This window comes from Acipenser ruthenus, chromosome 1 (genome assembly GCF_902713425.1).
Source record: "Acipenser ruthenus chromosome 1, fAciRut3.2 maternal haplotype, whole genome shotgun sequence".
In the NCBI taxonomy this organism is placed as follows: domain Eukaryota; kingdom Metazoa; phylum Chordata; class Actinopteri; order Acipenseriformes; family Acipenseridae; genus Acipenser; species Acipenser ruthenus.
In genome coordinates this window covers 6,373,190-6,399,765 of record NC_081189.1, presented here as the reverse complement: position 1 = coordinate 6,399,765, position 26,576 = coordinate 6,373,190, and the positions used below count along the sequence as shown (strand labels likewise).

The window sequence follows — 26,576 nt, the reverse complement described above, 5'->3', positions numbered from 1 at the left end:
GAATTGCATATTGAATATTCTCCGTCGTGGTAAAAAGAAGCGCTCGATACGTCTGTGTCTGAGGAGATAATACACCGCTACGGAACTACCGAAAAGGGATTTGGCTGTACAGTACATTTTTAATACAGTGACCACGCGCTTTACAGTACAGGTCAGTACACTGATAGTGTGTATTCTACAAGATGAGTGAAGTGTTCAAAAGTAATTTCAACTAGAACGCCAACATTGATTTTCCATGTCCGAGCTCCCTCTGGAAGCCAAGGGAGAAATTGTTTCCTGTTACTGTAATATTTTTTTCTTCTTAAACTTCAGTAGATAGCAGGTGTTTGCGTTGACTTCTCACAGACCCTACCCTGAACAAGATAACACAAACTGCCTGCCTTATTTACTTTGGATATGACACTAAAACAAATACCAGCAGATTTTTTAATGTACACCGTTTATTAGAGAATGTGACTTAAACAGTTTTGTGTTGAATGTAACATAGGGGACCATTTATGAACAAATTCACATTCGCTAAAACGTGTAGGTGTATCACTAGTTGTCTTACAGCCATATACTGTAAGATTGCGGCTTTTCCAAACGTTTTACTATTATACTGACCAGCATTTCTTTGAATATAACAAACGAATCTCAAATTAACTGATGATAATAAACACGCACAATGATTGGAGCTCAAATCGTCATACATTACCACTGTAGATGATATATACAATGAAGTTAAAGTTGTGAATGCATGTTTGTATCATTTTTTCCATTTTAATCCAAATTATGCAGACCCTATGCTAAATGTGTAAAATGTATTATTCCATACTGTATATCCGCCACAAATAAGTCGTAGTTCTTCGTTATAGGCTTAACGTTTCTCAGAACTATAACAGATATGACGTTTGAAATAACGAACATTTTTCTTGTTGTAGTTGAAATGTTGCTTTTAGAACCGAAAGACACATCTTGAGAAGGAACTAGCCGGGAAGACGCACATGTATTTCGCCTGCTGTACAATCATCTTGGAAAAACTGCTGTAAATACAATCGATTAATTCATATTTCTGTCAGAATCAGCAACAGCAATATATAAATAATTGAAAATATGTTGTATTCAATTCATTCAAGGCCATTGAAACGAACTGATTAGTAGACCTATCCTAAATTACTGAAACTGGAATGCATGTTTTATTACAATAAAAAAGTTTATGGTTCTAACATCAGATTACATTTTTTTAAAAAAAATAATCTTTTAGGGACGTTTTGGGACCAAAAACTCTTGCAATCTTTTAGGTAAATAAAAACTGCACACAAAGAAATGCAAAATATGCGCAGCTTGATCAGTGTGCTGTACATTTTGTAAACACAACTATTTAGTTAGGGGATTGTCAGAGAAAGCTAATTTTACATGATTTATCGGGTACAGTACATAGTGCACTCCAATATTGAAAACTGGATGTGAATGACAGGCCGTGCATCGTAACGAGGGTTCTAGTGGTTATTTAGTTTTAAGTAGGTGTCTTTGTCAGCGGGGGGGGGGGGGGGGGGGGGGGGGGGGTGAGAGCTCAGATGATAACGAGGACGTCGACAGACTACAGCTACAAAGGGGCATGAGTGCATGTCGTGCAGATGAACTTTCTCGAGATGTAGCTCGGCATTTTACAGCGGAGGACCAGGAATCTGAAATGGAGGACAGATGAAAATGTAGGCCAATGTTGAGGTACCGGTATGTTGGCAAGAAAAAAAAATAACCAACCACAAACTAACCATCAATTTAAATGAAACTTAAACCATTTCCACCAACGATATTAGGTTTCACGTTAAGGAAAACCTAAAGCAGGCCTTCAACCCGCCATAGGCCTATAATAGCAAATACAAACAATACCATTAACCCTGTAATGCCCATTTCTGTATACTCGTGCTACAATGCATAGCCAGCCCTCTATATTATTATTTTTAAATCTGCACAAGCCACTTTTTCATATGCAGTACATTATGTGTTGCCGGAAAGAGTAGAACATTTGTTTTGAAGAGATGCAATCTAGTTTCATAAACAAAGTAGCGTTTCCCATTTAAAAAATGCTTGGACATTACATGGTTAATAACACATTTTTATTCAGGAACCGATATTCACTGCATCACCGTACACTCAGGTAGGCCTACACAAAAGACAAGAATTGGCATGACGTTCAAATGAGACAGCTTGCTGTGCAACGATATAATGACCCATGAGCGTGATATGTGTTGTATACTGTACTTAACAATAAAATAATGTGTATTTGCACACCCTCTCTTAAGTCATATTGTCAATCTGCCGGTGTGGTGTTATTACGTGGTACGCGTTAAAACGTGGTGCGCCGTGTACTGCGCTTGCCCAGGCATGAGCAAATGATTTTAGTTTACAAAACAAGGACGTGTCCATTTGAAAGGGGTGTGACGTACTAAGTTTGGCCCTTAAAGTTATTTTTAATATATATATATTTTTTCACAATTCAGCAAATGTATGTGTTTAACTGATGAGCAACAAATTGGGTTATCTAAAATTGTAAACATATTCGATTTTGTGGGTGAACTAAGGTCCTGTTTGTAGTGATTTGTGCAGTAGTTAATCACCACATCGACAGGGTACCATTTTTTGACACCAAACGGGTACAGATACCAAATTCGGACGCTGTACCACTTTCTGGCCCTACACCGGTAAGTAGGCTATTCATTTGCGAAATACTGTATAACAAAACAACAACACAAAAAACAATGACAAGCAAACTTTGTTTAAGTTTACAGTAAGGTCCTACATATTTTTAATGACAGCCACAATGAGTCAGTGTCTGAGGTGAGATTTGAACCAGGGACCTTTTGCTTACAAGTCCTTTTCTTTAACCACTGGACCACACAGCCTCCTAAGTATAGTAAAAGGCAAAAGGAGCTGGCATATTTCTTATGAAATTACTATAGAAATTGTACACCAACATATTAGAAATTAACTAATTATTACCGGGGTGATTGCAGTGATTCTAGTGTGAATGTAACTGCACACTTTAACATGCATTGGGCTAAGTCCATAACTAATACATCTAACCTGTTAGTATATGGTCACAATGCTGATAAAGGGTTAACACACACACACACACACACACACACACACACACACACACACACACACACACACACACACACACACAAATACACACGCGCACGCTCTCGCGCACACACACGTTTGCATTCCTATATTTGTGGGGACTTCTCATTGGTTCTCACTATGTTTTTATTTACTATTTCTAACTCCAGTCAGACAAAACTCCACACAGGCTGAAAGTCGACCACAACCAAAATATTTTGGCAGTTTTCTTTAAGGCATATTTAGTTCTTAAAAAGGTGGTTTACAAAGTGGGAACGTCCCCACATTGTTTTTTCAGGAGTTACTATCTCTGTGGGGACATTTTGTCAAATTTTGTTCCGCACATTGATAGTAATACCTGCCCCCACACACACAGACACACATTCATAGGAGTCCTTAGATTATGTTTCTGGCCTGTTACATGGTAAAGCTGCTCTGTCTTTTTCCTTAAATAGAACACATCATTACACATTTCAAAACACAATAGTATTAGTCGTGTTGTACAATCCTGTTACCACCCAAGCTGGTACCCAGAGCCCAGGAGTTGTGTTTATTAGAGAGTGTCACCCGATCAATAATCAGTTTCATCTGGCGGTGAAAATGCTTAATTTACCTTGGCAATTACCTGCTAAAAGAGACACAAGCAACCACTTAGGTAATTCAGGTTAACATAACAAGTTCAATGCAAGTTTAGTATGGCCGGATTGCTGGCACCTGAGTAATCTCAGTACCGATTGCAGAAGTAATATGTGCCATTCACATATAACACATAATACATATTCCATTGCAGTTCAAGTCCACATTGTACTCTGAGCTTAATTAGCCATACTTTAAAAGGTAACACACATGCTACTAGTTAAAACACATGTTTCACAGCTGTTAAGAACAGGTGGCAGCATCAATTAAAAGTAAAACCTGAATCCCCCCCAGCCACATGATAAAATATAGACGCTTTTTCAAAATCACAAACCTTAAGGTGAAGCCGTCTTCCTTTTCAGCTGTAAACACTCATAAACGATATTTAATTAGCTGCATCATGTACAGTATCTAATCTGCGGATAAAGGGAGATGCCAGTTGGTATATTAAAAAGAAAACAAACACTATCAGCTGGTTTCACAGATCCACATTAGTGCTCCTTCCTTACCTAAAGTAACATTGGATAGTCTAGGATTAGTGCTAATTGGGGGCTGTGAAACCAGCTGTATAGCATGCTGCTATTGTACAATGCAGTAGATATACTATATGGTGTCACAATTTAAAACCATTTGTAAACATACATATGGTTGATGTAGGTCCAGGTAATAGCTGTAATTCTGGATTCACAGCCAGTGAGTTTCCATATTCATCAGTGATCAGTCTACCTATTTCAACCCCAGTTATGTCTCTCCATTGCCCTCCTCCTCAAGCTGTGCTGTGGTGCTCCCCCTTTGGGGGTGGTGTCCTATGCTCCAGCCCCAGCTACTAAGCGAGGGCCCACACATTCAACCACACACTGCATTTTAGGCATCATTCTTTAAAAAAATACTTGCTAATCCTAGTTAGCAGGTACTTTATACTTATCCCAATGTTTCACTACTGACATTATTTTCTCAAAGAAGTCATGTCTATTTTTCATTCTGTCTAGAAAAGGATACATTTTCTAAGTTCATAGACGTTTTTTCCTAATGTGAATCTTATTATTATTATTATTTTTAATATACATTGTGAATAGATATAACATAGTTAGCCTTATGTATAATAAGTCATTTTAAAGGCATAGTAGCCTGTTTTGTTATAGGGCTGTTAAATGAAACATATTGTGCACTACCTTTCCATTGGGACCATTTGATTTCAGTCACTTTGGATGCAGTCTTATGACAATGGTAATAAACAAATACAAATAAACATATTTACAGCCAGTTTAACAAAACACTCACACATCGCTCTTCTAAAGTATCACAAGTTCAGTTTGAATCATTTTTTGTAATGTTTTTTAACTGTTGTATTGTCAAGATTTCTTCTGAAGACCACAGGTCACAGAAAAAGCCCTGTGATCTGACCACGTCCCGAATCGTTCAGTTTATATGGAAATTGTTAACACCACATTGGAGTCTTCAGAGCTTCAGTGTACCCAAGACTTCAGGGCATCAGTGTATACCCTCTTGTCATAATAATGTCTAACATAACTATTTAATAATGATAATAAGATACGAATAGAAACCACAAACATACATAATGACCTTTATAATGCTATTTAGATATTTTATTCTTCCAGGCTCCAGCGTTAATCCAGTCCAACAAAGTAGCTCTTTATGGAACTTCTACTCAATGAAAGTTTGGTTTTGAAAAGCACCCTGAAGTTTGGATAACACACTTTTCATCTCACCCAAAAGTTTCTAAAGTCAACAGCATTGAAGGGGCCAAAAGTTGTTCTAGCCCTTTGTCTTTGTTTCTGTTATGTGATCATGTTTGTGATCATTCTGTTCACATAACAGAGTGGTTAATTCAGTAAAGCGGTAGCTTTTGTATTATTGGGTGGTTATTAAAAGGAATTCAATTTTCACAATTACAAATTACAATATCAAGCTATATCAATATCCTGTGATTACAATAAGCAGTTTACACTGTATACTTATTACATTATTAAATATAAAAAAAGAGATATTTACATTGTACTCAGTTGTGTAGCCCTTCTTCTATAGCAATTTCAGATTGCAAGTAATACAGCAACTCAAGTGACTGCAAGCTGGGCCTTTTGGAAATGAGATGTGCTGTCTCAAGAGGGCTGGGAAGATAAGATCCAAAAACATTTTTCTTAAGCCTTAAACAATAATAGTTTTAGTAAAACACGCCTGGGGTATCAAATATTACCACGGTTGTTTAAAGACTCAAGCATTCAATATCCTGCTTCCCAGAACAGAATAAACAGAAATTATTTTGCTTAAACTTCCATTCCTGTGTGAAAGGGGATACCACAGAGAATATTATAACTTCTACATTGTATTGCAGAAGAAAAGCAATTCTCGCAACCAGCTATTGTTTGGTTGTTGAACCGGACAGATTGCTATTGGAATTTTTACACTCTGAAAATCGTGGGCATTGTATTTACAGTTTGGAAAACTCAAGACAGAAATGTAATCTTCTATATGCATTGCTAGAAGGTCACTAGAGAAACAAAGAAAACTGATCAGCAATGTTTAGCTAACTTAACGACCTCCACTACACGACCCTGAGATGCAAATATGATTTCTGGTTGAAAAATTAGTTCATGATAAATTCCACATTTCATACAAACAGTCTTAGTCATTTCTACATACTGACCATTCATTTACATTGTTGGTCACACACATATAAATACACAATACTCCTTTGAGATTCTTCTGGAATTCATATAACTTGCTGTACTGTTAAACCCTCTTACAGCTCACGTGCAGAGGTCTAGGGAACACAACAAATCAGTAAACCAGAATAAAATATGCATCAGAAAAGGTAAGAGCCAGAGGTAAGGTCAACTACCAAGGTAATGACCAATAATCTGGAACACCAGTAAACAGTGCTCTCATTGTAAACATTTTAAATCTCCTCATTTACTGATTTACAGACTGATTGACCTTTTCAGTGATTCTCTTTCCTTCTGTTTCTCTTTTTTAGAGTTCTATCTGTACCCTGCTGAACTACCGTGTGGTAGCGTCCTGCAATGGAGCGTCCTGATTGGTGAAAGATCTGAGGGTTCTAATGTACAACAAATGGAGTTCCGAGTACTCGGCACGCTAATGTAATAATACACATGGACAGGTAACAATGGTCCAGGAGCCGCTGCTGTCCATTCTTTCTGAATAAGGCAGCCAGTGAAGGTGACTGGCATGCCCCATTACAATAACAAGGCACTGGTATTCTGCAGTTAGGCATTAGTTATGTATTGTTTTCCATGTAATGATCTCATTCCCTGGTCTGTTCATTAACTTTTTAAATACACATGTATCCACCTAGGGAAAATATTAGTCTGGTGGCTTGTTGAAGATGTAGAAACTGACAGACAGTGCTCTGAATAGTAAAAAAGCTCTTACACTAAAGTACACGCCACATGTTTCTTGTTGGGCTTCAAAATCCTTTCTTACATTTGCTGAAGGGTAAAAAAAAAAAGAAATCTGAAATAGTTGTTTCTGGGGTTTCCTGGACAGACCATCTAAAAATAAGTCGCTATCTTTTAAATTTTGGATAATGAAGTTTCTATGAAGCCTATACCCTTTAAATATACAAACTAAATACCAAGAAGGCAGTATATATTATACCCCCTTTAGCCATGATTTTTGACCACATTTGTGACCCCAGAGCCTAAGGATATATATTTTTCAGCTTTTTTATTTTATTTGTTCTTATAAATGCCTCTCGCAAACAAGTATTTGAGGAACAGGACTGGGGTAACCTCTTTCAACAATACTGCCCCAGAAGGTATTTACATTATTGTCGGTTAAAATGATGAATGCAGGAATTATCCAGCTACATTTGTACTATAGTATGTGCCATTGCAGTATACAAGGTCGTTTTCCTTGTTTGGTTTTGTACCTCCTGTCTTTGACCTATTGAACGCCAAAACAAACCCACGTATGCCAAAATGTGGCAAGACATTCCAGTCTGTTATGTATGTATACTGAGCATCAAAAGAAACGTATCACTTATATTTGAGCACCAAAAGAAATGAATCACTTATATTTGAGCACCAAAAGAAACAAATCACTTATACTGGAGCATCAAAAGAAACGTATCACTTATATTTGAGCACCAAAAGAAACATATTACCTATATTTGGATAAAATTCACTAGATGTGATCAAAAAATGACAAACACTGTTTTAGAGCAGGTGCAGTGACTTTTTATTGTGCAGATTAACAATTGACATCAGGAAGATGGTGCAAAATGATCTGTCGATCTTGGGCAGGTGTTGTGACTCTTCGTCTCCCAGTTTGTGGCCTGTCATTGACAGAGTGTGTCTGGTTATACTGTCTCGCCAGGTTTGAAATCGCTGGCTGTGAGCACCCAAGACGGCGAGCACAGCACGCTGCCCTAAGTCCAGCCTCCAACATGCTGATTGCACGAAGGCGCTGCTCTCTTGACAGACGTGGCATATTGTTTTATTTTTTTCTGTGATTTTCTTTATTGCTTTTATTCACACTTACAATTCAACAGCTGAAATCACTCCATATCCAGTGTCCAATCAACTGTCTCACTAATTAGGTGATTAAGTACATATGCCTCAGTCACAGTCACTCAAGGGTGTCATGGGCAAGGATGAATGATCGAGTGATTAAAAATAAACCAAAAACATTTCGTCAATGTCCATCATTTATAGACCTTATATTTTTCGAAAATAAATGTGTTATAATAGTGATAAGTTTCTTTTGATGCTCGGTATATGTATGTATGTATGTATGTATGTATGTATGTATGTATGTATGTATGTATGTATGCATGCATGCATGCATGCATGCATGCATGCATGCATGCATGCATGTATGTATGTATGTATGTATGTATGTATGTATGATTATTATTATTTCTTTTAACGATGGAAAGCTGATGACAGGACACAAAGCCTGGCTCTAAGGGGTATAATGAATTTGTTTGATATGTGTAATAAATGTCCCATGATGTTTGTTGTAAATCTGTTTTCTACTACTCTTACAACAGACCATATCTTGTCCTAATATAAATGAATACTATAAATGATTCTGCTGTACGTTCCATAAATACAGTAGGAGGATAGCTTTCCTTGAGTGTGGATACCTCGACTGGATTGAGGAAAAGCTTACGAGACACAAGGCTCAGTTCAAAAAGACACAACCACTGAAGTTTTCTCACCTGAAAGGTAACATGAGTTAAATGACCTGAGTTGCAAATCAAATGGGTAGTACAATCAAACTGTGTTCTACAAATGTTCTACACTGGTGAACTGGAGATGGCTGATGTAGATTGGAAGGCTCAAAGTCCAGTCTCATAATAATAATAATAATAATAATAATAATAATAATCATCTTGATCAAGAAAAAAAGTTGTGTGCAATTAGCATATGATACACATGAAAGTGTAGAAAGCTTTTTTTTCAAGAAATAAAACAATCAGCTGTTATATATCCTCTACAAATCGACCGATCCCCCAGTATTTTCCCAGTGTTGGTGTACGTTGTTGTCTGTTCTGTCCCCCAGGGCTCTTTCTCTCTGCCGGCTCCCTGATTTGGTATATAAAAGCAGCTCTGAATGATGGATTACTGTGTCATTGCAGCCTGCGAAGGATTAATTTGTTTCATTGATTTCTCTTTAGGCAGAATGCCAGCATTCGCTGCTTCCCACCTTTCCAGGAGACTTCCAGCTGTAATAGACGGTAATAGCCTAAGACAAATCAGCCCCTTCTTGTAAAAATAGCACCAAATAACCCCTGCTCTCGTGAACACTCGAAGATACTGCCTTTATTCCCACAACCACGACAGCATTCATAAATAAAATATAGACCTAGACTTAAACATGGTCATGTAGCCAGCATACTTCTACAGCTTGCTCCCCACCTGCTCTCAGTGCAGACCTTGAATTTTTCAGTGTATATTGTTTACGAGTGCCTAACACTATAATAAATCACTCACATTTCAGTGCCACATATTTGTTTGAAGAAGATTCGGGTTCTTCACTGAAACAGCATAAAACTTGCTAATTGTGCGACACGTTTCAGAGGCTTTTCTACTTAATGTATTGTATTTTTTTCCGTATCGCTCGTCTCTGATCAGCTGTATTGAACTGTGCCTGAATGAGTGGCCGGGGTAAACAATGCTGAGAGCATGCAAGTTTAACATCAATCGTCACAATTCTCTAATAATGACCTACAGTAGGGGGTTCACGTCTTGAGAGAATGATAATGACTTGATCACTTATTGTGCAAAATATTTACAACAGGTGCGTCCTGATGAATATCAAGTTGCCAAAGTAAAGTATGCAGTTAAACTATACCTGTAGTATATAACCGACTGCACAGTAAAAATATGTCAAAGTGTGCTATTTTTGCCATGTACAGGTTAAATGATCATGTTTATGTTTGCACAGTGTTGACTAGTGGTGACCTATGTCAAAGGTCACAGATGACATATACAATTTTTCTGTGGCCATCAATAAGGCTGACATGCTTCCTAATATAGTATGGAATTCCATGAATACACAGATATCCTCAGGATTCGCCTAGTAGCAGAGGTGACCAGCGGCCAAAGGTTACTGGGTATTGTTTTTTATAATAAAGTCCCCCCGATGACAATTTAAGAAAGCAAACTTGAGACACATAAAAGGCCATGAGTAGGGTGTACATAATGAGGAGTGAAGTCGAAGGTTAAGACTTAGTGGTATCAAGTGGCATTTTATTTCTGTGTTGCTCGATATAATAATCTACCGATCTGTGAACTGAAAGAAAACCCTCGTACACACGCAGTATCTAATTTCAGTGCTGGGCAAGCTTCTGATCTATTCACCTCCATTGATCTTACAATTAAACCATGTTCTAGATGAAGATCATAAGCAACCTGCTTGTTTTACAATTCCACATGATAAATGTGAAGGGTTTGATGTCACCCTACCAAAGTGTAGCTGAAGTGCCATGCGCATTTAGTGGCGATTAAATATGAATGGCCAAGGTCATACAGGTCATAATGTGCCTTTAGTATAAGTGACCAATGCCGAATTCAAAGGTCAAAGTGGAATGAGTTGTGCTCTGGTGTTAGATGGAACACAGCCAGTTGCTGCATCCTATCGTCTATGATTTATGAGTGTAGATAATACCATGGAAGGCAAGGGAAACACTTCAGCTTTCAAATCCCTTCAGCTTCTGTAAACTCAACATTTATTCATATCAATCAATGTGTCATATTGAATCAGCACTATGTGCTTTTGGAAGAGATTAAAAGGCTTTGTGCTGCTACTTCTGCAGGATAAGACTTTCTATTGTGTGGATGCACACACACACACACACACACACTCGCACACACGCACACACACTCACGCATTCTCACAATCACTGTCTTACCTGTGCATGTATAGCCAAGGTCTTTGGACAAAAATCAGCTATTTACTCACTTGGAATCTCTTCAGAAACATACCCTGTGGGCCAGGTTTTCTATAATAATTGGTAAGCATAGTAAATATCAGGTATCATGACAGTGTATACCTGATAATATAAAGGATCTCTTACATATTGCCCCCTGGCCTTTTAAATACTTTAAGAGAGCGAAACACACAGAGACTATGTTCACTCTTAAAGGTGCTTTTCAAAGCCTTTGTTCACAAAGTGATACACACAATGTCAGTATTGAGATCTGCCTAAAGGATCCAAGATGTTTTATAATAAATTATGCTTTTTTTTGGGGAATATATATATAATTTATTTCTTAGCAGGCACCCTTATCCAGGGCAACTTACAATTGTTACAAGATATCACATTATTTTTACATACAATTACCCATTTATACAGTTGGGTTTTTACTGGAGCAACCAAGATAAAGTACCTTGATCAAGGGTACAGCAGCAGTGTCCCCCACCTGGGATTGAATCCATGACCCTCTGGTCAAGAGTCCAGAGCCCTAACCACTATATATATATATATATATATATATATATATATATCTATATATATATATATATATATATATATATATATATATATATATATATATATATCAATCATCTGAAAAAAGAAAGCTGCAGTGTACCAAAAGGCGCAAAATAAAAAAAAGTAATGTAGGTACAAAAAAATGTGAATAATTGATAAAAAAAAAAAAAAAAATTCTTTTGGACTGCAAGACATTTTGGACTACAAGTCTTTCTTCAGCTGGATGTAAACAGCAGTGCTGTAAACAGGTTTGTAGAAGAAGATTAGGTAATTACTTGCTTAACACTTATCTCCCCCCCAGTTTAAATGATCACTTTTCTCTTTGGGAATATGGACAGTTGCCCAAAGCATTGTACCTGACACAATTCCTCATGGTTCTCAGATGCACCTGTCAGACCTTGTTCTTTAAACTCCTTTTCGACATTCCTGACTACATCTTAAAGTCAAAAACCATTCTGCTCTGTCCTTGTTGTTACAGCACCCATGTGGTTAAAAGCTTCCAGCAAGACGTTTGAACACTGTCCCAAAAGGAAACATGGTCTAGTGCCCACATGTTACCATTAAGGGATATTTTTCTTTAATGGTAATACATTTCACCTTTCCCTTTCTCTTATGTTTTTCCACAAGAGGATCAAAGCATTATAATAAGGTACAAAGAAGAAAGTACATTACCCCCCCCCCTTTATTAGTTTAATGTTATTCTTTATATAGCATAACTTCACAGAAAAGCGCTCTGTAATTGCAGTGGCAGTGAGGTAGAAACCCTTTTACAATATCCAAACGCTTTGCATCACCCTATAGAATTAACACATTTTGCTTCATAAAGTCGAATGAAACCTACTGAATAATGTTACATTAATATATTGAATTGCATACCACTTTGTAGTTCTCCATATACTTAATGAAATACTGACAACAATTTAAAATGTGACATTTCGAAATCTAACATGAAATACTGTACTATTATTATTGTTTCCGATAGACTTTTGCAATATCATTTTGTAGTTTATTTGATTACATGATGTTAAATAAAAGATCTAAATGATGTTCATATGTATATACATATATATATAAAATGATGTCTCAGTTATGTTTGGCCATAGCTATAGCCTTGCTTATCTTGAAGGTCAGTGGTTAAAATAGTGGTAACTAACGGCAAAGCTTTGTCGTACCTTTTGTGTTGCAAATCGGCATTACAAAGCAATCAAGACTGATTACAATGACAGTGTAATGTCTTTAATGTATGTAAAGAAGAGGGGGTGTTGTGCTGTAATGAAGAACACTAAACAGAGCTTCACTGCAGCCACTTACAACAGGACCCCAGTTTATTGACTCATCCCAAATTCGACCGTCAATTCTGCCACATTTCCATCTGCACCATGAGACCAGTCTGTAAAACTCAATCGCATCTCATTACGTTATCAAACTAAGGTGGCATCCGGATCCATCAGCCGCCTACAATCTACAATCCAATCTGCAGCCTGATAATACACAAAAGTCAAAGATCAAGTATGATCATTATACTTCTGTGAAGAATGCAAACATTGCACTTCACAGAACAGGTCATTTTGACTTTGCAATGTTGCAGATTGAACTATTTAACTGAGCTGTATGAGCTTAGTGTCTGTCTTGTGTTAGATACAATAACTGAGGTGCGTAGATCATGTGTATTCCTTCTACCACTTCTTGAAAGGCGGTTGCTTATCCAAACCAATTTTTTCTTTAAAGATTCATCATAGAGACTGAAAAGGATGCATTCATCATCCACACCAGTAAAACATTTTCACAATATCATGTACACCATGAATCAACAAATCTTTGCTTTAAAATATGATTTTATCAATACGCTGATCAATACTGCAAGTTTGACATCATGTAATTATTATAGCCGCTTGTATCAATAAAACTGTCATGTTCAAACCCAGCAAGTGATTCAAATGGTAAAAAAACTGCTGAAAATGTATCATACCAAGGAGTTACAGCCTTCATTCAATGACCAGTGGTTCCAGGGCATGTGGTTGATTGCTTATCCTTGTAATTCATGTTGCAGGGGTATGTGCTGTTCAGTTACTAGGTAGATATTCTTCTCAAGCATATACAAGGTGATTGAGAAACAATGCATCCTAGTAGAGAAGCATTATTACCAGGCAGTTCGATGGGTCGCGGATTCCATGCAAGATGGCCTCTCCACTCATGAGACTTGACACTCTTGGATTATTATCATTCTTTATTAATTTGTTGGGCGTATCATATTTTGGGGATATATGCAGGTGTCTCTGTCTGTACATCCATCCATCTGCATGTCAATGCATCTTGAGAACGCAAGCAGTTATTCCACATAGTGTAAATCAGTTCTTTAAATATGCTTTACCATGATACTAACACCTTGTTTACTAACCAAATGACTGATAGGTCTAAAATACCACGTGTTAATTGCCATTTCTTATTCTCTAGTGTTCTGTACATACTGATGTTATACTGTATGTTGTGATCGTTAACTTTTCATAATCATCATCATCATTTAATTTTGAATTTATATCCGTGGCAGGTGATGTATGTTACTGACATGGTTGGTTCTTGTGAAGCCACTTTTCCTGAAGTCAGGAACATGCTGAACAGCCGAAAAACAGGACAAAATGATTTAAGCCCAGTATTCTGGACAATTTCCTAGCTAATTGTAACAATTTGTACCAATGACAGAGCACAATTAAAACATGTTATATAATATAGTTTTTTTGTATGGTGTGCAGTTTATTAACAGGCAGGATAATATTGGTTTTTGTTCAGGTATAACATTAGCCACTGCTTGTTACTTAAAATACAGTGTTGCTTAATGCAATGAAACCTTTCATCTAGTTATAAAATGATTTGTGTTTAGCATTTTTGTTAATTTACTAATATTGCTGCGGGAGAGGATTTAAAGGGTTTTGCCAAAGTTTCGAAATGGCCCCTCATCTTTTTGCAGATGTAAATAAACATATCTAATAGCTGTAAAAATCACACGAACAGCATGCATCATTAAAAAGCACAACCCAGGAGACTAAATATGAAACTCTTTGAATGTTCTATAATATTTGCGCAATAAGTAATCTATTGCCCCTTTGGAGATGTAAGGTGTGGATGGTGGTGGGGATTTGGGTATTGGGGTCAAAATCTCTCCCCCCTGACAAGTACTGTGGGGTCCTTTATGTCTTCTAAGCAGTTAGACAGGTTTCACGATTCACAAGATGCCTCTTTTAACAAGCACTTGGTTCAAATCCCAAGTGATTTTTTTTAAATGTCAACTGAGTTCAATGCATTTCACAAGCCCTATACAACTCAATAGTTACACCAGTAGCAATCACAGTAATACAAATAATAATGATTGCAATAATAGATAACACTTTACATAAGTGTATCTAACTAAACGGTAGTTACACTGTAATTGCAATTGTGGTTACTTAGTAATTACAGAGTAATTGCACAACCATCCATGTGTGCAAATAGTCTTAGATGCCAGCAACTGCCAACTCTTAATTTTGTAGTGAAGCATTTTGTTGCATTGTGAAAACACAAGCGTATGCGTAATCACTGTGTTATTACAGTGTAGTTAGAGGCATAGAATCTAAAGTGTTGCCCAGTAATAATTATCATGCCCATTATCTTCTATCTGTCTATATAAAGTCTAAGTGAATATTACGCAACACCTTTATACTGGGGCTGTGTTTCACTGGCATGGTCTCCCTGGAGGAAGAACATTGCCAATAACAGTTAACACATGAAGTACAAAAGTAACCGCTTTTTTTACAGTTCATCATTCATGTAATTTCTGGCAGCATTTGTGATTACAAACTATGTGATTGACTAAGTAGACATTCTCCAAATGAATTATGAAAGCAGCTCTTTCGAGCCCAGCAGATACTCACTCTTTGCAATAACTCTTCCCATTGGTGCTAAATCAAAACACGTCAAAGTGGGAAGAGTTAATAATAACCTGACGTTTATTATAAATCTGTCAGAAATTAAACGCACGCAGACTCTGTAAGAGCAGCTGATGCACGCGGCGGGAAGCTTTGTGGTTTTCATTTAATGATAAAAATGGACCAAAACCACATCACCTTCTGGAGAGATATCCAATTCTGCAGCACCCTTTCCAGACACTATAAAACATTGTGAATACTGCAGTTTCAGTACAGTCCAATATTTCTACATGACAGCTGCATTCAGCCACTATAGCACGGCACAGAAATATGAACACATCTCTAATTCCCATTCTTCTCTTACCCTATATCCTGAGGTTAACAGGTGCTGAGTTCAGATCTGCTGCAAAGGAGCAGCAGGGGTGACTCATAGAAAATCAAAAAAGCTCATGCTTTATTTTAAGGGGTGCCTTTTTTGTGTAATAAACGGTTTGGCTTACTGATATGTTAGCAAATGCTGTGTTAATAGTTACTATATACTGACCTACTTATAAAATAAATAATACAAGGGGGTTCTTTATTGTAATATTTGCAGCCTAGTATTATTATTACTCTACTTTCAAAATGGATCATTCAGGTAAACTTATATACTGTACAAACATCCCTTTAAACTGTATGGGTAGTCTATATACAGTATGTACTGTAGTATACTGTGTACAAGTTATCTATTAAGATATGCATTTTGGAGAAAACAAATTCTGAGGGCTTTGTTCTATGTTCCACTCAATCATTACATTTATTTAAAAAAATAAACAAAAAAACCTTTATTTCTTAAAATGACATATAATTGACAATTTCTGCTAAAACCACACAATTAACAGAAATGCAATACTTTCATAGTCATTTAACAGACCAACACAAAGTATATGGATGTAAACAAATGCACTTTCATGTCATATGAGTTGTTTGTGATTTATCCTGATACACATTAATGAGTGAGAGCAAATTTTGAAAACATGTTTAAATGGTGCTGTTGCAACCAACCTAACACTGCTAGTAATAATTCGGAAAGCAGATCAAATAAATGCTTGAATTGATTATCAATGTTTGTCCAAACACCCAGAGCAGGACCACACCTTTACTTCTGTCTACCCATGTTCATTACACATTTCCACACATAAAGCCATGTTTCAGTAACCCTGGGCTGTAAATAATTCAACAATAAAATTCCTCCTTTCTCTTATTTCACATCAACAGCTTTACGCCTGACAGCAAGTTTAATACCGAGTGACAATGCTTAAATCCACTGGTGTCAAAGGTCACTATTTTTGGCTTGACTGTTGGATGGTTTCTGAAGCTGGACGCTTCTGTGACAACACAGGGTCAGGTGACCTGGATATGTGCTTCCAAGCTGTTCCCGAGGAGTAAATTGCTTGTTGGTAAACAGGCCGGCCAGCAAGCCTCTCTGAAGGGTTTAGGGTTACAATGAGGGAGGAGGAGGCGGTGGAGTGAGAAGCCAAAGGTGAAAGGTGAGGGTGAGCCGTTCTGGGCCTGCTCCCGTGACGAGGCCCTGACTCCTGCCCTTCTGGTCTCACTCTTGGATGCAGTGCACAGCCGGGCTCCCTGCCAGGGATTCTGCCACTCTGGTGACTCGCTTTACTGAAATTTGTGCTGGAGGAACTGTCCCCATTTCCAGGCTGTCTGCTGCTGGTCCACTGAAACATACACAAATAAACATTTCTGTTTTATAAGCAGGAGACATGGGCCTGTATTTTTCACTGTGAGCTGATTGTAGTCCATGTAAGACATGGACAATTTGCCCACAGAGGAAAATAAGGCCCATTTACAATTGTAAGTCACCCTGGATAAGGGCATCTGCTAAGACATAAATAATACTAATTAGACAGAAAAGAGGAATTGGTTAAACTGGTCTTAATAGAGAGCTAGTCTGATTGTTTTCAATTTGAAAGGGACTAACAAGAGTGGTCTTGATGATGTTCTGCATATGGGGCCGGTCAAAATAAGTTTACTGTGTGGGTATGCCTGAAGCCAGGGTAATGCAAGTGTGGCTCCTGCATTCTGCATACATGTACGAAGTAAAGTGGTTGAATAGATGACCATGAATTACATAGTAGAGAGCTAAATATACTTTTTTTAAAGTTTATACGTCGGGGAACCACTGCATAAATTAAACATTATACATATTAAACTTTAGCAGTGTAACATACCAAAGCTTGTAGATGTTATTATTCACAACCTCCTGTGACTGCAGGGAGCTGCAGGAATGTGCCTGCTTGGCTCACAGATTGACAAAGTGTCCAACAACTTTAAAGGGGGTGGGGGAGGGAGGGGGGGGGGGGGGTTGTGTCCTTGTAGCTATAACTGCCTGTGGGGAATGTAAACAAACTCTGAAGTCTTCAATGTCTTCAAATTCCCCAAACAACACCGTCCCCCACCGTCCCCCCCTTCATATAACCATTGGACTCAAAAAGTGTGAAACAGTGCCGTCCAGCTAGCTGACATAAATCTTTCGCTTTAAGATAATTCTTTGTTTTACAGCTCTTTATTAAATCTGCATCAGCATCCATGTTTGTGTGGGGGAGGTCTCTTCACATGGAAAGATGTTGAGAAAAGATAAACGCTCAGACAAAGAACAGTGTGGGGGTTGGGGTGGCGGTGGATGACGAAAGAGCCCTGGCTGGACTGGCTATACCAAGTACAGTCCTGTCTGTCTCGTGCAATGTCACAGATATTCAGGAAGAGTGTGTATGCTTAGGGAACATATAATATATGCAAAATATAGTACAACCTGATTAGGATGCGATGCAGCCATTGGCAATATCTTTATATCAGATAGTTTGTATCCGATAGTCAGATGGCTTGTATCAGTTGTATCAGATGGAAATGACTTCACAATAATAATTAGCTAGACTGTTTAATTATTCTTTTTCACCTGTGTATTACAAAAAATATATTTTCCGGTGCTGTGTTGGATACAAGTTAATTTTGCCCAACTCAAGGCCAGAATGATCAGTAAGCCTGCTTGTGGTAGCCACTTGTTTGGAACAGCACCCTATATAATATTCTATATAGCTATTATATAAATGAAATATATTATTACATTATTCTCCTAATTTTTATTGCTCACATACTTGAATCACTTACTGTACACTTTCATTAGACTGCTCTCAAGTTCACAATATGCAGTATACGACCACTCTCCCTAACTCTGCTGACGAAGACTGACTGTACTTACCGGGCTACCAGCAGTTTGGGGTCTAGATCTGCATTTGGGCTTTCTCCTCATCTCAGGCAATGTGTTGGGGTAATCTGCATCTCCACTGCACAAGCAGTCTGGAATCAAAGCTGAGCGCAGACAGCTGAAGGCTTGCCTATTTCTGAACCGTTTTCCCCTTGGAATAAGGACTCTGACATTCTCCTCTTGTAGTTTGATTGATGAGCAGCTATTTCCTTGTTTTTCCTTCGCAGACAGAGCACTTGCATCTTGAACTGTTGTACCATCTGAATGATTCTTTCTGTTAAGGTCTGTTTGATCCATGCCATCAAATGGAGAGTTCTTAGGCTGGCTGGAAGGTTGAGAAGACTGGGAATGCAACAAAACCTCTGCTTGGTTCGGAGGGGCCTGGAGATCACCGGTGTGCTTCTGAAATAGCAGGATCAGGTACAGAGTTGAATGCTACAAGCATTAACATTTTGGGGTGTTTTTCATTCTTTATTTCCTGCTCTGCACCTTGCTCTGATCCCTCCAACAAGTCTGACAGTGACAGGGGCCTTTAACATCAACCAGCCAAAGAGTAGACACACATTTAACGTCAATGCTTATTCACCAGCTAACGTCTGAAATCAGGGATACAAAATGCAACATTCTGCATTCTTCTTGATGCATAGTATTTTTTTTATATAAGTTAATACGTTAAAGGGTGTCTCTTACTGCTGTAAGAGATGTCATCCTGTGCAGTTTAGGTGAGAGCACCACAAAGCGAAACTGGCTGATCAAACTGTAGTAACAGACACCCCACACTGCATAAGAACTTTTTATAAATCATAAAAAAGGAAGCTGAACTGTACTCATGAACTACTAATAAACATATCAATTGTTGTTTAGTTAACATTAGAAGGATGGCATATTTCCTAAGCAAGGGATGACATCACATTCCAGTACATCGATATATAAGATGAACTAAGGATTTTGACAAATCCGTTCCAGCGATGGTGTATTTCTGATATGTGATTTATAATACAGAATATAGGCCCACAATACATACATTAAGCAATAGGGTCCTGATCCAGGGCATTACTGTCTGGTAGTTGACTTTGTCTGGAATGTAAGGACAGACAAGGTCGACTTCCAAGGATGTTTGCACACCCTCAATGTACAGGGCTGGTTCTGTATATTCCTTTGTTTCTAAGAAAGTATCTTGATATTATAAAATTCTGTGTGTTCTGACCCCTTTATATGGCAGACACATTTACGACTTTGGAAACCCCAGAAGTTGTTAATGGTTTCCTAATAAATGGAAGGAAATAGGGGTTTGCTGCTATGAAACATTAGAGGTAGCAGTTCACAGCATTTTGGCCATCGCAAGGATATTGCATTTGAGAGTGTGTTTCGTGGTTATAGCCTGGAGATCCTGGGTTCAAATCCCAGCTCAGGCTCTGACTCACGACATGGCCATGAGGACAGGTAACTTGACCTCAGTGAGGCGCAGATATTTCTTTGGAATGAAGGTTAACTCTTCCCCTCTGGAACGTTACTGTAACCAAATACACTCATCTTCAGCAATGTTTGGAGTTTCTTTACATCACAAAGCTGTCAAAACCCATCTCCTTTCACAGCCACCAAAATCCATTATTAAGAGGGTGTTTAATTGTCATTAATGTCCAAAACTAACTGATTGACAAGTGATTTTTTAAAGCTACACTTAAAACCCATAGGACAAAAAAATGAAAATGTATCATATCATACAGCAACATACCGATATATCAAACATGCTCATGTAGCCTTAAGTTCTAAGACCTACATGAATTACTGTCTCAGGGGTTTAAATACAATACTAGACCTGCAAGTGTTCTTTAACAGTAACACACTGGCCAAATAACGATTTTCTGAAGGAGATGGATGACAATGTGTGTTTACTATATTATTAGGCTGTGGCACTCATCATGAATGGCTGTCTGGGACTTCAAAAGCCACCAATAAGGGTAAACAGAAGCATTACAAGCTGTAATATTCAAAGTGGGTGTAACAGAAACACATGCAAAACTGCTCCTCATCATTTGACCCCATTTAGAAATCTTATACCAATTAAGTGGGATTTTCAATGTAAATAATTTAATATGCTTGCTTGTCGACAGATTAATTAACTTCAGTAAAGTAGGGCACGATTTATTTTAAATAACTTACTGTTTAATAATAGAATTAAGCTATATACATATACTGAAATAATGTTTTTTTTATGTGCTAACAAATTACAGGAATGCAAACAAACAATTAAATGAAATGAAGGGAGGGGGATATGAAATGATCAAAAGAAGCATGCATTGAAACAAGGCCCTATATTTCCCAGCACAGTTCTCAAAAGGAGTGTGCTCTGGTAAGAGGAGATAGTGCTGGAGTGTGCTTCTTACTCTGCTGCTGTTTTCTTTTGGTAGAAGTTCTATCAGTTGGGGATAGTTGCTGTCGTCTTTGAAGCTAGCTCCAGTTTCTCTGAAATCCGATTCCTTATTCCCAGGGCTCCTCCCTGCAATGCCAGCACAAACATAGCTCAGCAGCTGCAGAGCACTTTAAAGAGTCACCATGAAGCGCTGGAGTGCTCTCCTCTGTACTATGCGCACTCCTTAACCCCCAGCCCTCCAGTACTCCCTTCCATGACACTCTACAGACTAGTCTGAGATTTACATTTCTCTTTTTTTTAGACTCCTTGGTGTTTTCCCAGATAAAAAAAATATATATATATTTTCAAATATAGTGTTAAAACACATATATATGAACAAGATAGAATTTCAAGTTATATAACATATATGTTTGTATCTGTTTCATGGATTTAAAATACAGGTTTACCACACGTTTTAAATGAATGACTCCTATACACCATGTATAAAAGTATATTAAAAACATACTTTCTTTTTATATGGGATCGCAATTGTTTTGTTATGTCTTGGATCACTAATTAACAGAGGGACAGCTACCACAGTCATTTTACTGCCCACCACATGAACTGTTTTCACAGACAACTGCTGAACTGTAAACATTTATAAGGGTCTGTGTAAAAAAAGCCCCAACAAGATGCTGCTGTTTCCTCTGTTTTACCGACAGCAATGGCTGAGGGAAGCTTTTCTATATAGAAACCAGTGGAGCTTTGTCTTCAGTTTGTGCCATGCACAGTGAAAGGACTTTGGTAGCAGCAGTTAACACATACATATATACAGTACAAAAACATGCTACTGTGTTTAAAAATACATTTTCAGCAATGCAAAGTACATGAGGTTGCAACAGTAAGTGCAAGTCTCAGGTGTTTTCCTGGCTCAAGAAGTTGCGCAGATCAATGCATGTGAGTAACGACAAACAACTTAATCTCTATTACTTAACATCATATAGACAGGGAGAAAGGTGGGTGTGTGTTAAAAAAAAGATTCAATGTGTCTGTGATGATGTTATTACATAATTACAGGGCATGTCAAGTGCACGAGAAGATCACAGTTGAGGAGATGAGCCCATTAGTTATAACTTTTCTTTTTTTAAGGTAATAGATCTGAATAGGAAAGACAGTTGTGTGATGATTCCACTCTGATTCTGACTTCAACACAGTCAGCCTGCTGTCGATATGGACTCTTTGTTTTACTGTACCATGATCTATTCTCGTAGTACAACGCAAATCAACAAACGAAACCTGATTCACGTCAAATTACAATCGAGTGAAGTGTTAAATGTGAAACTGGTTGAAAGATTAAACAATCTTTCAAAGGCAACAGGTCTGTTGGTCTCTAAACAGCAGTACAACAGCAGCTGCACACACACACTGTGCGTATTCACGCAGATCCATTTTCAATAGTCATCTAAAAAGTCAGCGTGCTCTGCGCTGTGGTTCTTTGTGCTGTCCCAAGTCAATAGTAGTTATTCCATCGCTTCTGAATGGAATTGGGGGCTTCTCAACACACTCATGATGTAGTTAACCCTCTACTGCCCTGGGTGTGTGCCCATACCTATTAAATGGCTATTTTCTTAATGTCAAATATATTGGACACTGGGCAGCAAAGGGTTCATTAAAAGCTGTAGGTTTTGAAGTGATACTGGTACTGAGGCAACAGTAGCCTCTGTCACCTCAAATAGCTGCCATCCACTCGGCACAGAAAGAAGATTGCGCAACATTAAGCAGCGGCTGTTCTGACACAGGTAATAAAAATGAACTACAGCTCTCCCAGCTCACGGCAGCAGCAGGGCTCTCAGTTGTCACCAATTTGCAGTGTGTTTCCCGGCTGAGTGAAGGAGCTGCTGTTTGATAAACAGAGAAGCCTGGGTTCGATTTTCCATCCATTCTTATTTACAAACACATGCTTCTTGAGGAGAGAGCTCAGTGATCCGAGGCAGCGTGTGTTTCCTCTCACAACCTGCAAAGTGGCTAACTGAGAGAGTGACAGCCGAAGTGTGCGTACACCTCACACTTAGTACCCAAGGCTGAAAGGATTTAATCACAGTGCTGGCGAGGCTCACCTTTCCCACGCTAATTCAAACAAACACGCTGACTCTCTCTCTAACTGTCCCTCACACACATTAAATAAAACCTCCATTTGCCAACCAGGTAAATCCTTTTGCATCTCTGTTGCCTGCCAGCCCATGCAGTGTAAAACCAACCTATTGGCTCATTTATTGTGGCTGTTGAACTTAATAAATGCTAAAAAAAAAATAATAATAAAAAAAATACTGCTAGGTTTCTAATATATATTATCCAATAACTTTGATTCAACCTCATGTTTTTTTTAGATTTTACAGCCTGACATGTATTATAACAATAATGTTGGACTGCGGAAATAGCTATTTAGTTATTCTTTCTCAATGGCTTCCTGGACCCTTGTACCATTTTTGTGGGAAGCTCTTTCTCGAAAGAGATCAAACCTTAAAGGTTTCAATTGTGGATGATCTGTCTTTATTAATAATCCTGAAAATGATAGGAATGTGTGTGGGGTGGCCATGCATGACGTTTGGACAAACCAACTCAATTATAAACAGCTGTGTTTTAAAAAGAAAAAGTCTGTTTTTTATTCAGAATGTTAGAAAACAAAACAGTAGAACTGTTTTTGGTAACACTTTACATTAAGTGTCTCTAAGTACTGTATATTGAAGTAGTAGTTACTTAGTAAATACAGGGTTATATCATGCAAAAAAATTACACATTAATACATTGTAATTGCACAATAACATTGTAGTTATATGTAAGTACACCTAACCCTAACACTAACCTATCCCTTTTCTGATATATATTGCATATATTGTGCAAAAAGACTTACAGGTTAAGTACACATGTAAATACACAGTAATTAGAGACACTTCATGTAAAATGTTAGGATTTTTTTTTTTTATGAACACATAACAACGCAAGTGTTTAATCATTAAAACAAATCTGCTTGTGTGCCAGTAACTTTCTCAATCACTAAATTATAATCTTTTGTTTCATGTGGACTGTTAATGTTTTTGTGCAGCATTAATGAAGAGACTGAAAAAAAAACAGCTTGACTGAAGCCTGGGGCTCTAGATATCACCCCAATACTCAGCTGCTAACAGCATAGGTTAGGGTTAGGCATGCTCTATGGGATTTGGATAGGCTTAGAATTAAGGTTTAGGTTTAGAAGTTGACGTGAAGTCTGGTTTAAGCTTAGGGTCTATTATGCCCCTTCTCCACTGGCACATCCGACCCGTGAGGGCTCGTTACGGTACGGGTACGGGTGGTTCTCCACTGGCTCGGAGCTAAGCTGGGCCAGGGGCGGGGTTAAGGATAAGCTGGGCCAGGGGCAGGGTTAAAGATTATCGTCATTACCTTGCAGCAGTCAGTACACTCCAGAAAGACAATCAACAAACAACATGGAGGGCAGCGAGTGTGATGAGAGAAAAGTACAGTCTTGGGACGCTGAGGAAGTGCAGACTCTAGTTTCTCTGTGGGCAGATAGAAGTGTTCCAGAAGATCTGGAATCGTGCGTCAGAAATGAGAACGATTATGCCCGAATTGAGGTGTTAGAGTAGATTAATTTGAAGTAGTCATGCTCTGCAAGCAGTCATTATTAAATTGGTTAGGTTATGGAATGGCTCACCCTTGTATTTCTTACAAATCCCTGAAACAAAGGTGTATATATTTTCCCTGGTAGTTAAATTAAAAACAGAAACAGCTCAATACTGTAAGTTCATACTATCACACAATGCATTGCAGTAGCATCACCAGTCCCCCTTTTCTTGTTGAAGGTTCTCTGCTTGTATTTTATAGTTCAGTATATATTTTCTGCGTTCTTGTTTCTAATCACTTCCTGTGTTGCAGTTCAAACTCACTCCAATGGTCTAGCTGCACTCTAACTTACTTTCCTGCTGTGTTTATTGTTTCAATGATTCGTTTACTCTATGGCCTGGCTTTGAAAATCAGTCACAATGTGTTTGAAACATTTGAATAACCGGGATTACCAAAAAACAAAAGAACAACCAAAATATTCTCAGTAGTAATAATATTGTAACTTGAAATATATTTATGCAACACAAGAGAAACCCATTTAGAAAAGCATGAATGTGAATGTAGTACCTTTAGGAATTCCTGTGAGGATCACGGTGTGCCACGACCCACAGCTGATGTCACACACAGCCTGGTTACTGACATCAGCCTTCTGCGGGCTCCAGAATTTATGGGACGCTGGTTGGTTTCCATCAATTACATGGCAGTTTCTCCCCCACATAAACAACTCTCCATTAGCTATGCAGAAAATAAACAAACAGAATCATAGCCTAAATAATTGGTCCATTTAGCCAGCGGGAAACACAACTGGGATACATTACTGAAAACAAACCCACAAAGAGTTTGATTTAAAGATCCTTTCCTCTCAGTAACTCTTTATCATAATAGATTGGGTAACATACAGTACTGTATGTATAACACTTAAATCATTTTAACCCTATCATTAATTCATTGACAACTTTGTATGCAACCACATGGAGCATTTTTTTTTATTATTGCTGTAATTTATTGTGCCTTTTATTTACTGTGTTAATGCCATTCCTATCTTTTATTTACTGTGTTAATGCAATTCCTATCTTTTCTTTACTGTGTTAATGCAATTCCTGTATACCATTCTTGCCCATCTGCTACTGCTACAGCTATAGTGACCAGCTATGAATCAATCTTGAATTTCCAATGTGACAGCCGACCAGGATAGCCAGCAAGTATAGCTGGGAACAGATGGTATCTATTAGCTTTGCTTTGTTGCGATGAAGAAAGGTCCGAGGCTCCACTCTGCTGTAGATCTCTAAAAATAAATACTTTCTTTTTTTCTTGAAGTCTGGTTCTGCAGGAAAATGTGTATTGAAGGTAACTTTGCATAACTTTACAGCAAGTTTTTATGGCTAGGGAATATTACCTCAACACAACATTATTATCACATGTTGGGTATTACCCATTGTTGGATAGTTGATAATCAACAACAATCAGATGTATATTATTATACATCATCACTAAACAAATACAACCAGAAGAGCTTGATTCTAGTACTGAGTAGCTACTTATGTGAGGCTCCAAGTTGGGCACAAGCATGAGTAATTGATCAATTAATCTTTAATTGAGGTTTGCAGAGTAAAATCATGGCGATCAATAAATGATAATCGATTACTTTTTGCATCTCGAGACAAAGCAGTTACATATAATTGCTTTGCAGTCCTATGTATTTTTTTTACTAAAAAATGTATT

At 37.9% G+C, this 26,576-nt stretch overlaps 1 protein-coding gene and 1 long non-coding RNA gene across 2 annotated transcripts in view; one reads left to right on the top strand and one right to left on the bottom strand.

The window, feature by feature from the left end:
• The window catches only part of LOC131697351 (uncharacterized), a 15,446-nt gene extending 7,612 nt beyond the window's left edge, over positions 1 to 7,834 (top strand). The window contains exons 2-3 of the long non-coding RNA XR_009307199.1: positions 1,552 to 1,707; positions 6,737 to 7,834. This is a non-coding gene — a long non-coding RNA (uncharacterized LOC131697351). The remainder of the gene's footprint in view (positions 1 to 1,551; positions 1,708 to 6,736) is intronic.
• An 8,502-nt stretch (positions 7,835 to 16,336) lies between these two features.
• LOC117973394 (uncharacterized) overlaps positions 16,337 to 26,576 on the bottom strand; it is a 397,211-nt gene continuing 386,971 nt past the window's right edge. The window contains exons 9-12 of the mRNA XM_059035625.1: positions 25,422 to 25,589; positions 21,271 to 21,383; positions 18,878 to 19,285; positions 16,337 to 17,336 (exon numbers count right to left, since the gene is read on the bottom strand). Coding sequence (XP_058891608.1) covers positions 16,944 to 17,336; positions 18,878 to 19,285; positions 21,271 to 21,383; positions 25,422 to 25,589 — 1,082 coding nt within the window. The 3' untranslated portion in view covers positions 16,337 to 16,943. The remainder of the gene's footprint in view (positions 17,337 to 18,877; positions 19,286 to 21,270; positions 21,384 to 25,421; positions 25,590 to 26,576) is intronic.